Source organism: Desmodus rotundus, chromosome 9 (genome assembly GCF_022682495.2).
Source record: "Desmodus rotundus isolate HL8 chromosome 9, HLdesRot8A.1, whole genome shotgun sequence".
Taxonomy (NCBI): Eukaryota; Metazoa; Chordata; class Mammalia; order Chiroptera; family Phyllostomidae; genus Desmodus; species Desmodus rotundus.
This window is the reverse complement of record NC_071395.1, coordinates 40,913,157-40,929,315: the sequence shown is the minus strand read 5'-3', so window position 1 is coordinate 40,929,315 and position 16,159 is coordinate 40,913,157. Positions and strand designations below refer to the sequence as shown.

The 16,159-nt window shown below is 47.7% G+C and overlaps 1 protein-coding gene across 2 annotated transcripts in view; it reads right to left on the bottom strand.

Moving 5' to 3' along the window:
• Positions 1-16,159, bottom strand: part of VAV1 (vav guanine nucleotide exchange factor 1) — a 57,100-nt gene that overhangs the window by 8,083 nt on the left and 32,858 nt on the right. For both annotated transcript variants that reach the window (XM_045202702.3, XM_024568859.4), the window contains exons 9-23: positions 15,543-15,642; positions 14,795-14,890; positions 14,497-14,565; positions 14,149-14,235; positions 13,961-14,046; positions 13,426-13,558; positions 12,995-13,104; positions 12,177-12,278; positions 11,859-11,956; positions 11,755-11,777; positions 11,536-11,581; positions 9,455-9,591; positions 9,041-9,106; positions 7,386-7,417; positions 1,049-1,165 (exon numbers count right to left, since the gene is read on the bottom strand). In XM_045202702.3, the coding sequence (XP_045058637.1) occupies positions 1,049-1,165; positions 7,386-7,417; positions 9,041-9,106; positions 9,455-9,591; positions 11,536-11,581; positions 11,755-11,777; positions 11,859-11,956; positions 12,177-12,278; positions 12,995-13,104; positions 13,426-13,558; positions 13,961-14,046; positions 14,149-14,235; positions 14,497-14,565; positions 14,795-14,890; positions 15,543-15,642 (1,302 nt within the window). The remainder of the gene's footprint in view (positions 1-1,048; positions 1,166-7,385; positions 7,418-9,040; positions 9,107-9,454; positions 9,592-11,535; positions 11,582-11,754; positions 11,778-11,858; positions 11,957-12,176; positions 12,279-12,994; positions 13,105-13,425; positions 13,559-13,960; positions 14,047-14,148; positions 14,236-14,496; positions 14,566-14,794; positions 14,891-15,542; positions 15,643-16,159) is intronic.

Genomic DNA, 16,159 nt, shown 5'->3' with positions numbered 1-16,159 from the left:
GCCCCAAAACACAAAGTCACCCTTGCAAATTCATAACCTCAGCCTGCCCTTATGTCGGTTTGGGGTGTCAACCAAGGAGAGGGTCGGGCTGTAATAAAGAATAAAAGGCATTTATTTGGGCAAAAAGTTGCAGCCCCGGAGACACAGATTATTCAGGTATCAACTAAAAATTGTGCTCCAGGGGAGAATGAAGAAAGGCAGGGTCTGTATAGGCAAAAACCCCAAAGCGTAATTCTTTCTTTCCTGCAAATGAAGGACTGGACTGCGTGTGGGCTAGGATACCAGGGCTTCCTGAGTTTAAACATGGAACCTGAGGGATAAAAACGACCAGGAGGTTAGGTCCACATGTGTGCAGGTAGCAGCTGTTGTGCCAGGATGTTTATGGCTCAGCTTGAGCTGAGTGGAGCAGCAGGTTAGCAATGTAACGGCAGCTCTGAGGCCGAGGCCCAAGAGGTGCAGAGGCCCCACTTCCCTGGGAGCCTCCCCACTCTATTTGGAGTGAATCTCTTAGCAATGCTTGTTCCATTTTATTTTTCCATTATCAGAGATTTGAACTAAAACCATCTGTGTGGTCTGGGAAACTAAGGAATCAACCTAAAACTTTTTTTAACTAAAAAAGAAATTAACCTTCTGGTGAATCCCACAGAAACAAATGCAAACTCTCTGGAGACCCAGGCAACAAAAGATTCCCACAGGGGAAGCCCCAGTGGAGATGCCAGACGAACTTAGAAAACCTGGGAGGAAATGAGGCACCATGAGAGGGAAGCTACACTCAGCAAACGGGGAAGCATGAGAGACAGGGGCTGCGAGATTCCAGATCAGGTGATGTTCTGCGTCTTCCTAGGGGGCGGGCAACACCTTTTGGAGGCTCCCTAGGAAGCCTCTCTCTTTCTTGTGGGGTGTCAGTCATTTAAAGGAAATGATATTTTTAAAGCACCCAGGACCCCAGGGGTTGGTTAAAGGAGGCTCTCATGACTACATCCCCTCCCTCCCAGGCACCTCAGTTACACAGGTCACAGGGGAGACGGGTCAGGAAGGGAGGAGTTACTTAATGCTGATGGCATATTCCGCGGTGTCCTTCACCCTCTGCCGCACCAAGAACGTCCCGTCCGAGCGGTTGGTGAGGATGCTTTCTGCTCCAGCCCGCTCCATGGGGCCCGCGTACCTGCCAAGACACACCGAGGAGAGAGGTCCACACAGCCCCCATGCCTGGACCTCCATATGGAAGCCACTTTTTCTCCTAAGCCTTGTGATTTTTTTTAAGTTGGTGACAACCTGGGTCAACAGCACTTAGACACCAAGAGAAGCCCCGAGGAGGCAATGACCAGAGTCCAGAAGTGGGCAATTTAAACAGGGGGCCAAAAACTCAGCCATCAAGATAAATAAAAATAAGTCATATTTCACATTGTTGAAAGAAATTGAGGAAGCCACAAAGAAATGGAAAGATACTCCATGTTCATGAATTGGAAGACTCAGCATAGTTAAAATGGCCATATTACTTAAAGCAACATACAGATTTAATGCAATCCTCATCAAAATTGCAATGGCTTTTTTTCAAAGAAATAGAACAAAAAATTGTCCAATTTGTATAGAACCACAAGAGCCCAAACTGCCAAAGCAATCCTGAAAAAAAAGGACAAAGCCAGAGGTATCAGCCTCCCTTCAAAGTACACTACAAAGCTACAATAATCAAAACAGTATGGTGCTGGCAGAAAAACAAACAGACCAATGGAACAAAATTGAGAGCCCAGAAATAAACCCACTTGAATATGAGCAACTAATTTTTGACAAAGGAGCCAAAAACATATAACAGAGAAAAGTAAGTCACTTCAGTGATGGTGTGGGGAAAACTGGAAAGCTGCAGGCAAAAGAATGAAACTGGACTATTGTCTGAGAACGCACACAAAAATTAACTCTGAGTGGGTCGAAGACTTAAAGGTAAGCCCTAAAACAATGAAAGCACAGAGAAGAAAACACAGGTCCTAAACTTAATGGAACTTGGTCTCAGAGAAGACTTTATGAACTTAACCCTAAAGGAAAGGGAAGTAAAAGCAAAAATAAATGAACGGGACTACATCAAACTAAAAATTTCTGCACACACAAGAAACCATCAACAAAAGAAAAAGGCAACCAACCGAATGGGAGATATTTGCAAACAATACCTCTGGTAAGGAGCTAATATGCAAAATATATATAGAATTCCTACAACTCAACAACAAAGAACAAACAATCTTATTTTTAAGATGGGCAGAGGGCCTGAATAGACATTTTTCCCAAGAAGACATACAACTGGCCAACAGATCCAGGAAAAGTTGTTCAACTTCACAAGCTATAAGGGAAACGCAAATCAAAACCACAACAGGGTATCACCTCACACCTGTTAGAAGGGCTGTTATCAACACAACAAGAAATAACAAGTGTTGGAGAGGATGTGGAGAAAAGGGAACCCTTGCACACTGCTGGTGGGAATGTAAGCTGGTGCAGCCAGTACAGAAACAGTATGGAAGCTCCTCAAAAACTTAAGAATAGAGCTGTCATATGACCCAGCAATCCTTCTTCTGGGTATCTATGCATAAAACTTGAACACATTTATTTGTAAAGATATATCTACCCCTATGTTCATTGAAGTACTATTCACACTGGCCAAGACACGGAAACAACCGAAGCGTCCTTCTGTGGATGACTGGGTAAAGAAGATGTGGGACATGTACACAGTGGAATACTACTCGGTCATAATAAAGGATGAAATACTGCCCATTGTGACAACGTGCATGGATCCTGAGAGTAACCATGCTAAGGGAAATAAGTCAGATGGAAAAGGACAGGCACCATGGGATTTCACTCATATGTGGCATGTGAAACAGAAAGCAACAGATGAACAAACACAACAGACAAGCAAAGTCCTAGACACAACAGAATGGTGGTGACCAGAGGGGAAGGGGGTTGGGAGGGGAGGCTGGAGAGGGTAGTGGGGTGAAATGCATGGTGACAGAGGGAGACCAGACTGTCAGTGATGAGCACTCAACGCAATATACAGATGGTGTATCACAGAATTATACACATGAAATTAATGTTATTAACCAAGGTCACGCCAATAAGTTCAATTTTAAAAAGTAGTATTTTCATGTAATGTTTGTAAAAATCAAAGCGACTACAAAAGCAGTCATGAAAAGGAGCGAAGCTCTGACACCCGCTACAACGTGGATGAGCCTCAAGCACATGGTGCTGAGTGAGAGAAGCCAGGCACAAAGGCCACACTGTGTGCAGTTCCATGTATGTGAGAGGTCCAGAGCAGGCACATCCAGAGACAGGAAGTGGGTTAGTGGTTGCCAGGGGCTGGGGCAGGGAATGGGGGTGCCTGCCAATGGGGATGGGGTTTCTTTTTCGGGTGATGAAGATGTTTTTGAGCAAGATAGAAGTAATGGCGCACATCACTGTGAATGTAGTAAATGCCACGGAATATAATGTCAGTATGAATATATGTATGTTGTAAATGTAAATATATAACAAACATGTCAATTACAGATTCGTATAATCATAAATAGTATATACATGTGAATATGAATATATTTGCTATAAATGTGAGTATGTAATATAAATGTTACAGATATATAATTATAGATGATGTATAAATGTGAATATGAATATATGCTATATAAATGCAAATATATAACACATGTATATATTAACTATAGATATAAATTATATATAAATGTGCAATATAAATATACATATTAATCCAAATTACACTTAAAATGTTATGTGAATGTCACCTCAATTTAAAAAATGAATGCACCCTGGCTGGTGTGTCTCAGTGGACTGAGTGCCAGTCTACAAACCAAAGGTCATGGTTCAATTCCCAGTCAGGGCACATGCCTGGGTTGCAAGTCAAGTCCCCCGTAGGGAGCACACAAGAGGCAACCACACATTGGTTTGGCTCTCCTCTCTTTCTCTCCCTCCCTTTCTCCCTCCCTTCCCCTCTCTCTTAAAATAAATAAAAATCTTTAAAAAAGTAAAAATAAATAACTTCCAATCAAGATGGAGGCATAGGTAGATACACTTTGCCTCCTCATACAACCAAAAGAAGGATAACAACAAATTTTAAAACAAAAAATAACCAGAACTGTCAGAAAATCAAACTCTATGGTAGTCCGACAACCAAGGAATTAAAGAAGAAACATTCATCCAGGCTGGTAGGAGGGGGGCTGATGGGTAGCCAGGGTAGAGAGGAGTTGCAGCAAGGCAGTGGCTGGAGAACCAGGGTGGGTGAGGTGGCAGCTGGCAGACTGGGCAGTCCCCCATTTGCATGCGGATAAACCAGGAGGAACAACTGAGAAGCAAGACAGACCACGTAACCCAGGGTTCAAGCTCAGGGAAATAAAGCCTCAAAACCTCTGACCAAAAAAACCTGTGGAGGTTGAAGCAGCAGGAGAAACTCCTAGCCTCATAGGAGAGTTCGTTGGAGAGACCCACAGGGTCCTAGAACATACACAAACCCACCCACCTGGGAACCAGCACCAGAAGGGTCCAATTTGCTTGTGGGTAGTGGGGGAAGTGACTGAAAGCTGTCAGAGAGCTAAGCAAGTGGCATTGTTCCCTCTTGGGCCCTCTTTCACATACAGCATCACAATGCAGCAATGTGGGTTGCCCTGCCCTGGTGAACACCTAAGACTCAGCCCCTTACTACGTAACAGGTACACCAAGACAAAAAAAAAAAATGTGGCACAAATGAAAAACAAATCAGAGCTCCAGAAAAAATACAACTAAGTGATGAAGAGATAGCCAACCTATCAGATGCACAGTTCAAAACACTGGTAATCAGGATGCTCACAGAATTGGTTGAGTATGGTCGCAAAATACAGGAAAAAATGAAGGCTATGAAAAGTGAAATAACGGAAAATTACAGGAAACCAACATTGAAGGAAAGGAAACTGGAACTCAAGTCAGTGGTTTAGAGCAGAAGGAAGAATTAAACATTCAACCAGAACAGAATGAAGAAACAAGAATTCAAAAAAATGGGGAGAGGCCTAGGAACCTCTGGGACAACCTTGAACATTCCAACATCCAAATCATAGGGGTGCCAAAAGAAGAGAAAGAGCAAGAAATTGTAAACTTATTTGAAAACATTATGAAGGAGAACTTCCCCAATCTGGCAGAGGAAATAGTGTTCCAGGAAGTCCAGGAAGGTCAGAGAGTCCCAAAAAAGTTGGACTCAAGGAAGCACATACCAAGGCACATCATAATTAAATTAGCCAAGATTAAAGATAAAGAGAGAAAAAAGCAGCAAGAGAAAAGATGACAGTTACCTACAAAGGAGTTCCCATAAGACTCTTAGCTGATTTCCCAAAAGAAACCTTGCAGGCAAAAGGGGCTGGAAAGAAGTATTCAAAGTCATGAAAGGCAAGGACCCACGTCCAAGATGACTCTATCCAGCAAAGCTATCATTTAGAATAGAAGGGCAGATCAAGTGCTTCCCAAATAAGGTCAAGTTAAAGGAGTTCATCATCACCCAGCCCTTATTATATGAAATGTTAAAGGAACTCATCTAAGAAAAAGAAGATCAAAAATATGAACAGGAAAATATCCACAAATTCACAATTATCAACAACCAAACCTTAAAAAAAAAAAAAAAAGATTAAGCAAACAACTAGAACAGGAACAGAATCACAGAAATGGAGATCACATGGAGGGTTATCAGTGGGATAAGGGAGTGGGGAGAATGGGGGAAAAGGTACAGGGAATAAGAAGCATAAATGGTAGGTACAAAATAGACAAAGGGGAGGTTAAGAATAGCATGAGAAATGTAGAAGCCAAAGAACTTATATATACAACCCATGGACATGAACTAAGGTGGGGAAATGTGGGTGGGAAGGGGGTGTAGGGCAGAGGGGAAAAGGGGGAGGAAAAAAAATGGAACAACTGTAATAGCATAATCAATAAAATATATTTTAAAATAATAAAAAATAAAAATAAATAAATGAATGCAAAATAAATCCATGATGAAGAAAATGTCAAAATTTTAAATAAAGACATCTGATTCTGCACTTGCTTGATTCAACACAATTCACCTGTTCCTACTGCCAGCCCTGTCATATTCTGTATTTATAATTTTGATGTTTTGCTCATTGTGGATATTTTTTTGCCTCGCTTTTGATCTTTTAAAATATTGCATTAAAATGTTGTGGATCTCAATGCCTGAGTTTTTTGCCACCTCCTTAAGTTCTGCACCCACAGCGAATGCCTCACTCTCCTCACCCACTTGTGGCCCTGGTGACCACTTCCCGGCAGGGGAGGGCAGAGTGAGCATAGCCTGGAGAGACTGTGGTTTGAATCCTGGCTTTGCCACTTAGTTGCTCTGTGACCTTAAGAGCTGATTTTTCCACTCGGAGCCCCAATTTCCTCTTCTAAAAGGAGGATGACAAGGATTTGACACATGGCGGCGATAATGCAGGGGAAGCACCTCATATGTGAAAACAAGGGTGTGATATGCCCGTTGCATTATCATGACTTGCAAGAGGCAGTCCAGCAGGCTGTGGAGTCAGGCCGACCTGGGCCAGAATCCCATCCCTCTCACTTCCTCACTGTGTGACACTGAACGAATCACTTCTCTCTGAGCCTCCGTTTCCTCCTCTGAAAAGAGGGAGTTAGGAAAAGCACCTATTTCAAAGGGCTATTACGAGAATTAAATGTAACACTGTGTTACATCAAGTCTAAGATGCCAACGGTGATAAAGTGCACTGTTGTTTTAGGGGCCATTACAAAACACAAATCACTACCCATAAGATTAGGCAAAGAATGAGACTCCATCGATTATAAAAGATGTTAACATGCATTTGGGGAGGACACGGACTTTCAGGATTGATGAAATGTGACCAGAATAGCTCGTGGTAATAACAACAGATAATCAAGTGCGTATTGTGTGCCAGTTATGAAGCTTCATGACGACCCTGAAGTGAATACTGGTATTCATCCATTTTCCAGAGAGGAACGCTGAAGCACAGAGAAGCTGACTTACCGGCTCAAAGTCACACAGCTGGGAAATGTTGGAGTCAGCATTTGAACCCAGGCCAGTGGACTCCAGAAGCAACACTGTAAACCTCCACCCCTCACTGCTCTATACGCAGTAGGTGCTCAGGAAGTATGGGGACCACCAGTACCATAGCCACCGTCATTTTCCTGCCAGTGAGACCACATCTTCTATAGTTTGGGACCCTCTTTTGTCTGCTCTCTCCTCAGCAGCCCCCGATGTGGGGCTGGGCCCAGCCATCACTGCCCAGGGTTCAAAGGATAGATAATGGATTGGTTTGGAGGCCCCTCCCATGTCCAGCACAGGTACCACCCCAGAGGGACCCCAACTTGAGAGTAAGAAAGGTGGCTCTACTCACCAGAGATGAATGGACAGGTCCTGAGGAGGGCCCTGGGGACACAGAGACAGAGACTTAGGGCACAGAGCCCAGCTTGGCAACAGACCACAGGGCACTTCATCCATCCACCCATCCATTCCACTGTCATTTACTGAGTGCCTATCACATGCCAAGCACTGGGCTGCCCACTGAGAGGCTGGTCCCTGATCAAACCAATCAGGGATTGTCCAAACACTTGCTTCAGCATGGCCCCCAAGCTAAGAAAGGTTTTTATATTTTTTTAATGGTTGACAAAAGTATTTTAAAGACTAATACTTTCTGGAATGGGAAGATAATATGAAATTCATAAGGCAGGGGCCCTAAGTTTGGTTTTATTGGAAATGGTCATGTCCCTCATTTACAGCTCACCTTTGCCGCTCTGGCACTAGTGTGGTGGAGCTGAGTCATCGCAAAACAGAGTATCTCACCCACGAAGCGCAAAATGTTTACTGTCTATTTACAGGAAAGTTTGCCAGTCCCTGACCTAAATAAACATAAAAGGGTACACTTCTCCCACCTCAGGCCCATGCGGGGGGTTACCCCCACAGAGAGACAATGAGAGAAGGAGTGACAGTGAGAGAGAGGGGAGACAGAGGGAGGGAGACAATGAGAGGGAGAGCAAATGAGAAAGAGACAAGGAAAGAAAGAGATGATGAGGGGGGAAAATGAGAAAGAGAGGACAGAGAGAGAAAGAAAAAGGAAAGAAGGAAAGAAGGAGGAAGGGAGAGAGGTGAGGCAGGGAAAGAAAGAGAAAGAAAGAAAGAGCTGATGAGGATATGGATACATGGAAACTCTAATTGCATAACTGGCAAGTTTGAAAATGGTACAACTTCTATGGAAAATAGATGGCAATTCCTCAAAAAGATAAAAAATAGAATTACCATATGACACAGCAATTCCTCTTCTGGGTATATAGACCCCAAAGAATTGAAAACAGGGACCAAAAAGATATTTGTACACCCATATCACAGCAGCATTATTCACGGTAGCCAAAAGGTGGAAATAGCTCTGGCTGGTGTGGCTCAGTGGATTAAGTGTAGGCCTATGAACCAAAGGGTCGCCAGTTCAATTCCCAGTCAGGGCAAACGCCTAGGTTGCAGGCCAGGTCCCAGTAGGGGGCGTATGAGAGGCAACCACACACTGATGTTTCTCTCCCTCTCTTTCTCCATCCTTTCCCCTCTGTCTAAAAATAAGTAAATAAAATCTTTTTTTTTAAGTGGAAACAACCCAGATATCTATCCACGAATGAATGGTTAAATAAAATGTGGTCAATCAGACAATGGAATATTAATCAGCCTTAAAAAGAAAGGAAATTCTGACACATGCTGCAGCATGGATGAACCTTGAAAACATCACACTAAGTGAAAGAAGCCAGGCACAAAAGGACAGATGCTGTGTGATTCCACTCACGCAAGGCTCCTATAGGAGTCAGAGCCATAGAGACAAAGTAGATGGTGGAGGCCGGGGGCTGGGGGAGGGAAGTGGGGAGTCTGTGTTTAATGGGGGGAGAGGTCATTAGAACTTTGAGTTTCAGAATGACCTGCCATGATGGGCAGCTCCTCCCTACCTCAGGGGCCTCCCCAAGCCTGCCTGCCCCCTCAGATTCCCCTGGGGAGTCCCAGACTTGAGGTACTCACATGCACGTAGGGCTTGACCCTGTTACAGGGAAACCAGCCAACTTCATTGGTAGCTGTATTCCGGCCCTAAAAAGCCAGGAGGGACAAACATGGAGAGAGAGGTTACAGGCACCTGCTCCCATGTGTGTGTCCACCTTTCTACCTAATGGCCGTTCTGGCTGCCATCTCTGTCTCCGTGGCCTGATGACCCAAAGACGTGCCAAGCAGTGACAACTTCCTGGGAAGACAGCCAGCTCAAAGGGCCAGGCCAGCCCCGGAAAAGTCCACCTACAGCCCCCTCCCCAGGTGCCTCCTCCAGACCAGCCTTCCCTGGCTGGGATCCAGTGGGGCCATAATCCCACTTCGCAGGGTCGCCTACACCCATGACCCCACACTCGGGTCCTTCTCCATCACTCCCACGGCCCCAGCCTGTACCTCCCACCAGTTCTGTTCCGCCTCAGCCTTGGTGAGCTCCACGATGTCTCCGGGGTTGAGCCGTAGAAAAGGGCCAATGGCTCCCGGGGGAGGAGGAATCCCATAGTACTCCTGGCAAACCTCCATCTTGGGCAGCCCTGGAGGGGAGGAAAAAAACTGCCATCTGTCTCCATAGTGGCCATGGTACCCAGGGATTTTGGACCCTGCGTCTCGCCACCCACCGGGACAGTAAAAGTTAAAAAGACTGACAATACCAAGTGGTGGCCAGGAAGGCGAGCACCTGGCACTGTCCCACACTGCTGGTGGGACTCCACTTTGGAAAACTGTTTGGCAGTAGCCACTAAAACCAAACAGATGTCTCCCTGGTGATCCAGCAGTTTCCCAAGGGAAACGAAAGCTCATGTCCACTGAAAGTCACAACAAAAATGTTCACAGCAGCCTTGTCCCCAAAAGCCAAACACTGGCAACAGACCAAATGTCCTCAATAAAACGGATACACAGAGTATGATATAAGCATGCGATGGAATACTACACAGCAACGAAAAGGAACAAGCTATCACTACAAGCAACCACATCCGTGAATCTCACCAACATTGTGTGGAATAAAAGAAGCCAGATGCAGTAAGAGTACATACTGTATGATTTCATTTTTATGAAGTTCGAGGACAAGCAAAACTAATCTGTGGTGACAGTCAGATAGTGTCTCCCTCTGGGAGCAGGTGGGCACTGACTCCCAGTGCTGTCCCATCCAACTTCCTGTGATGAAGGGAATGTACCGTAATCTGTGCCATAACCGCTGGCCACTGAGTACTTGAAAGGTGGCTAGTGTGACTGAGTAAAAGGATTTTTAAGGTTATTTAAGTTAATTCCTATTTATACTGGACAGTGCAGGTCTAGAGTGATAGTAATGTTCTATACCTTGATCTGAGTGTTGGTCCCATGGGTGGAAATTCACCGATCCATATACAGTTAAGACTAGTCACTTTGTATACCTTGCGGTGTATATTTTCTATCTCAGTAACAGTGTACATGTGATTGACGTGTGTAGAGGGCACGTGTGCATAATGGACACATACACACACTCGGATACATGGAGATGCATCAGGGCAAGCAGGGAAACAGACGTGAAATCTGAGTCTTTACACTGACTCTGTAGGACTGTTAGCAAAGGGTCTGTTTCCCTCGGCCACTCCAAACCGTGTCCATGTCTCCCGTTGCACTTCGCTCTCCTGCCTTCCAGCCTTGGCACGTGCACTCCCCTCGCCTGGAACCCCCGCCCTCCCCTTCGCCTAACTCCTTCTCGTCCCACCAAGTGTCCATCCACTTAAATGTCTCATCCTCTGAGAAGTCTTCCTTGAAGGCTCACATTCGTCGGGTCCCCCAATTTTATGCTCCAGAAAACCCTGTAATTTACCCCCCATAACTGTAACGGCTTAACCAAAGTCTGTCTGTCACCATCAGCCTGGGATCTGGGAGGCCGAGAAGCACAACTGTTCAGTTAATATTTGCCCCGAATGGGCCAAGAGATGCTGAATAAAAGTCACCCATCACCGCTGTGATTCCACAAAAACCACTGACTCGTGCACGACTCCAGCCTTTTCTCCCTGTCGTTGAACTAAGAATTCTGGCTTGGCCAAACTGTGTCTCCCATCTGCCGTCCTCCAGGTGGAGGACCCTTGGCCGGCACCACCGTATTACAGCTCAATTTCATGGCACAGAATCAGTAGAAGAGGGGATGAGAAGAACTATACAGGTGTGCTAGTCGGCTAAGACTACGGCAGTTTGTCAGCAAGAAATAAAAAAGAGGCAGTGAATAAGAAAGGTGGATGGCAGAGCAAGAAGGTCTTAACAAGGATTGCTATGTTCCATGCATTCCCTTCCCAGTGTTTGAACAAAGCAGGTAAAGAATTTGAGTTCGTTATTTTCACATTCCGTTCGGGTTTCTAGGACGGACACAAATGCTTTATCAGTAGGACATTATGTGTCATTGATATAAATGTTGAGATCTGTCCCTGGGCCAGCATCCCTGAAACAAAGACCAGATTTCCTCCTGCCCCACACAGCGCCCCCTGCTGACTCACCCAGCTCATTCCTCTTTTTGTCCTGAGGCCGGCGATGTAGCCTATCCTGCAGGGAGATATCAAGAAAGCCAGCATGGCTACCTGTGCCCAACCCAGGCACTCCTCAGCCCCATCTGAGCACCCAGCAAAGAGCCATGCCCCTGTGGGGGTCTCCCAGGGCCTCCCGTCATTACCCCTCCCCCATGATTTCCAGGCCCAGAAAGAAGTATGGAGTCTTACCTTCTTCATAGTTCCAGAAAAATCTATGGGAGGGAAAAGGAAACTCAGGATGGGAAATGTCCCTCACAGAACCAAGCCCACCTCCGCCCTCTCTCCCATGGTACCTTGCCCATGGCGGCCACAGGGAGGGACTCTCCCCAGACACTCTTTGTGTGCAGGCGCCCGACACCGGTAACAACGGTAGCCCTGATAGAAAGTTCCTCTGGCATGCAGAGGGCAAGATAAAGGAGAGTCAGTGACATTGATGGACGCAGCCAATCATTTTACCCACAAAGTGAAGGGCTGGGTTCTCTCAGAGAAGGAGAGAGATGGAGAAGCTTAAGATGGAAAGAGAGCCTCCCACTTCCCAGCTGCAGGAGCCCATTAAAAGAGGAAGTGCTGACCAAGCCCAGGACCCAGGCCCATCCTCCCAGACTCCCAACCTCAGCAGCATCTGGCAAGCCTTGCAGGACGTAGTCTCCTCAAAGGAGAACATCTGGAAGTCATGCCCATTGGCTGTGGCATTCTCAGGGTAGATGTTGGAGCTGGAGAGGGAAGATAATTTCATGCAATGGATTAGTATTTGACCATGAAAAGGAATAAAGTGCTCATACATGTTGCAATTTGGGTGGATCTATAATTCCTTCCTTTTCATGTCTGATACCATTCCATTGCATGCATATATCAAATTGTGTGTATCCTTTCACCCCCTGATGGACATTTGGGTTGCTGCCACCTTTTGGCCGTTGTGAGTACTTTTTGCCAGTGCTGCTATGACACAAAGCAGATTAAGTGGTTGCCAGGGACAAGGAGGGGATGTGGGGAGTAACTGTTTCATGGGTACAGGGTCTCCTGTTGCAGGGGCGGGTGTGAATATGTTTTAGAAGTAGAGGTCGTGGTTGCACAACAATGCGATGTACTAAATGCCACTGAAATGTACACTTTAAGTTGGCTAATTTTTTGTTATGTGAATTTCACTTCAAGGGGAAGATCCAAACAAAGGAGGAAGAAGAGGAAGAGGAGGAAGGGGAGAGAAAAGTTCTACCTCGTAACCCAAGCTTGCAAAGAACCTCGGCATTCTGGTGATGCAGACAGCCTTAAGCCTGTCTCTCCCATTTCCCAGATGATGAAACTGAGGTTCAGAGTGGTCCGACAGGACGTCAAAGCAGATGTGAGACTAGAGCACAGAAGTGCCTCCCAGCCCCTGCACCCATGTGGCAGAGTCCTCTGAAAATAAAATGTGGAGGAGGAGGGGTCTCACATGGCCATCTCGAACTGCTCCATCCACTTCTTCTTCAGTTCTCGCGTCTTGAAGAACAGCTCATAGCCCTGAGCACCTTGGTCCTCAATCAGGAGAAACATGTGAGTCCACTGCAGAGAAGCAGGGTTCAGAATGAAGGTACCCGCCCTCCAGAGGGTGGGGCCACACGCCCACTAACCCCTGTCGCTGGAAGGAGAAAAAGGTGGGGCCAGTAACAGACTCTCTGCCCCCAGGAGATCACACATTCGCCACTGTAAAGGGTTGCCCAGGACAACCAAATACACATCCATAAATCTAAAACCACACACACACAAACAAACACTCATGTCTGAGACACACACACAGGCATTCATTCCAAAGGCCAAGTGGAGTGTCTCAAGCACTGAGGCTTCCCAGCAATGGGGTCCCCAGTTCTGGCCTCAGATCCCCACCTTCTTGTTGTCACGGTCTCCAGAAGAGTCATCTCGAACCTGGAAGCTGTGCAGGTTCACAAAGTCCTTGAGTTCGTAGGAGTCCCCTCGGCGCTTACAGATGAGCAGAGCTTTGTCCAGCAGGAAGGCGTACCTGGGAGCAGCTGGGTCAGGTGCCTCTGTCTGGCTTCTCCCAATAGTCCCTATAGCTCTCTGCCTGATTCCTTCCACCTTCAGGGTCCACCCGGCTGTCCATCTAGGACTCCTACCTTCTCTTCCCACGTGGCCAGTGTGGTCACACCCACCTGCCCATCTTGACCTTGCCCATAAGTTCCAAGCTGGCCTTGCCACCTTCTGATTTTGGCTCCACCCACACAACCATGCTGGCTTTGTCCTGTACATCTAGACTCCACCTCCTGGTCAGGGTGGCCCCACCCACACGTCTCTTTGGAAACCTGCCTCCACCCACACCAAGGCTCTGCCCAGATTTGTGTTGGCTCCACCCACCTGCCTATCTAACAACCTGGGCCTGCCCCTCCACCCAGGTTCCACCCACCTGTCCATCTTGGAGCGGCGCTCCGCAGTGGTGATCTTCAGTTCCCCATCGATCTTGGGCCGGCCATAGTGGGCCAGAGACACGTCCTAAGCAGTAGGCAGAGGATCCAGCAAGGGGCCACCAAGAAGGAGACCAAACACCCTCCCTACATGGGTACACCCCTGGCCCTCCCTGCCCCACACCCTCACCAGGTTCTCAATAGACAGCTGGAAGTTGGTGATCTGCCGCAGGGTCTCATTGTCCCTCTTGACCTCGTTCACGCACTGTGCCAGGTCCTGGGGGTTAGTCAGATGTGAGCCTGGGCACCCCCCAACCCAGCCCAACCCCCAACTGGCCTGGGTAGGGGTCAGCCCCCACAAGGGGCTTTCAAGAATTGTAAAGAGGTGTCCACAGCATGTCACCATCCTTAAGGGGGATGCATGTCACCTTGTGGTGGGGGGAGGTGTTGCCCGTGGTTGTGTGACTGTATGTCTGGTGGCAGTGTGCAGCACTGCCCCGCATGTGTGTGACTGTCATCCCTGTGTGTGACCACTCACCCTCATTGCATCCAGGGCCAGTCGTAGGTTCTCCTTCTCCATCGCGTCCTGCGTGTGTTTCACCAGCTCCTGCACGGCCCACGGAGACAGACATCACCTAGACCTGTCTTTTCCTCCTGGGGGTCCTTCCAAACAATCCTGACCCACCAGCTCCTTCTTCCTCCTCCTGCTGTCCCAGGAAGCCAGGGCATGGCCCCACTGAGCCCTCCAGAAGCCCCACCCCTACTCCTGTGACACAGGGAGGTAGGTATGCTAAGGCCATAGTCACTGAACCCAGGAGGCCCCCCGCCATGTGCACCTGGAGAAGAAGGTGGTACTTGAGCACCCGCTGCATCGGCACCATCAGCAGGTCCCGCAAGGTGAACCTCCCATTGTTTGCACGCTGAGAACATTCCTAGGGGATCAGAGAACAAGTAAGCAAGGTGAAGTGGGGGCAGGTGTGGGTTTTTCTAGAGCCAGAAGCATCCTATCTCCCCTGAGGAAATATAGAAGGAATAATGCCATGGGGCAAGGGGAGGTTGAAGACCCAGCTGGAAGACAGCCTGAGTAGGGCTGGAGAGAGAAAGAAGAATGGAGGGTCCCCACCATGCAGACAAAGAGGCTGGATGTACAGTGCACAGAGGTGATTCCTCATCATCACTGCCCTATCTATGCTTCCACTGGACACACGGGTCCCAGTGGGGGTTCAGTCCAGGATCGGCCTCAGTGAGAATTTGGAGCTCAGCCCAGACTTGGTGCATAGCCAGGACTGGGGCTCAGCCCGGGGAATCTCAGCTGAGATTCAGTTTGGAGTCAGAGTTGAGTTTAGGGTCATGACCTCAGCCTGGCATCGGGGCTCAGCTAGAACCAGGGTTCAGTTGGGGTCAGGGCTCAGTGCTTCGGCCCATTTCTTCCTGCTCCAGGACCTCCCTCCCCAAACCTCCGATGGGCAGACCCATGTCTGGGCTGAAGCAGAAAGTGATGCCATCTCCAACTCAGTGTCCCTCCTGCTGTCCCGGGGCCTGTGAAGGAGTGAAAGAGCCCCCCAGGTGGGATCCAGCCCCAACCTCTAGCTTCATTTGCACATCCTCCCGGGCGCTGGCCACACGGTCCAGGTGCTTGCTGGCTGACTCCACCTGGCTGCAGTAGCGGCCGTAGACGAGGAACCTGTGGGAGAGGAGAGGTAGCAGTGGCCAGACAGGTAACAGTGGCTGGCACCGAGGCCAGACAGCACTGGGCATCAGTCCAGTGCCACCTCTTCCCAGCTGAGTGATGCTGAACCTCCATCTCCCTGTTAAAACAATAGCATTTCCCATGGGGGGTTATTATAACATCAAATGAAACAATGCACAAGGGGCTCTTAGCACTTGGCATACCATCTCTGCTCAATGTCCATTCACTTAACAAACTCACTGAGTGCATACTGTGTGCCAGGCCCTGTGCTAAGAACTTCAGGCATTAATTTATTCCAACCTCACCACAACCCTAGTAGATACATTCCTGTACCACATTGACTTTATAGAGATGGAAGCAGAAGCACAGAGAAGTTAAGTGACTTCCCAGAGCCATACCCAGCTTGCAAAAGGCAAAGCTAGGGAGATAGGTAGCCCCTTGCCCGTGAGCAAAGAAGGAAAATCCCTTCCTGTCTAATGGCCTCTAAGCACAAGGCCTCTCAAACGCCCAG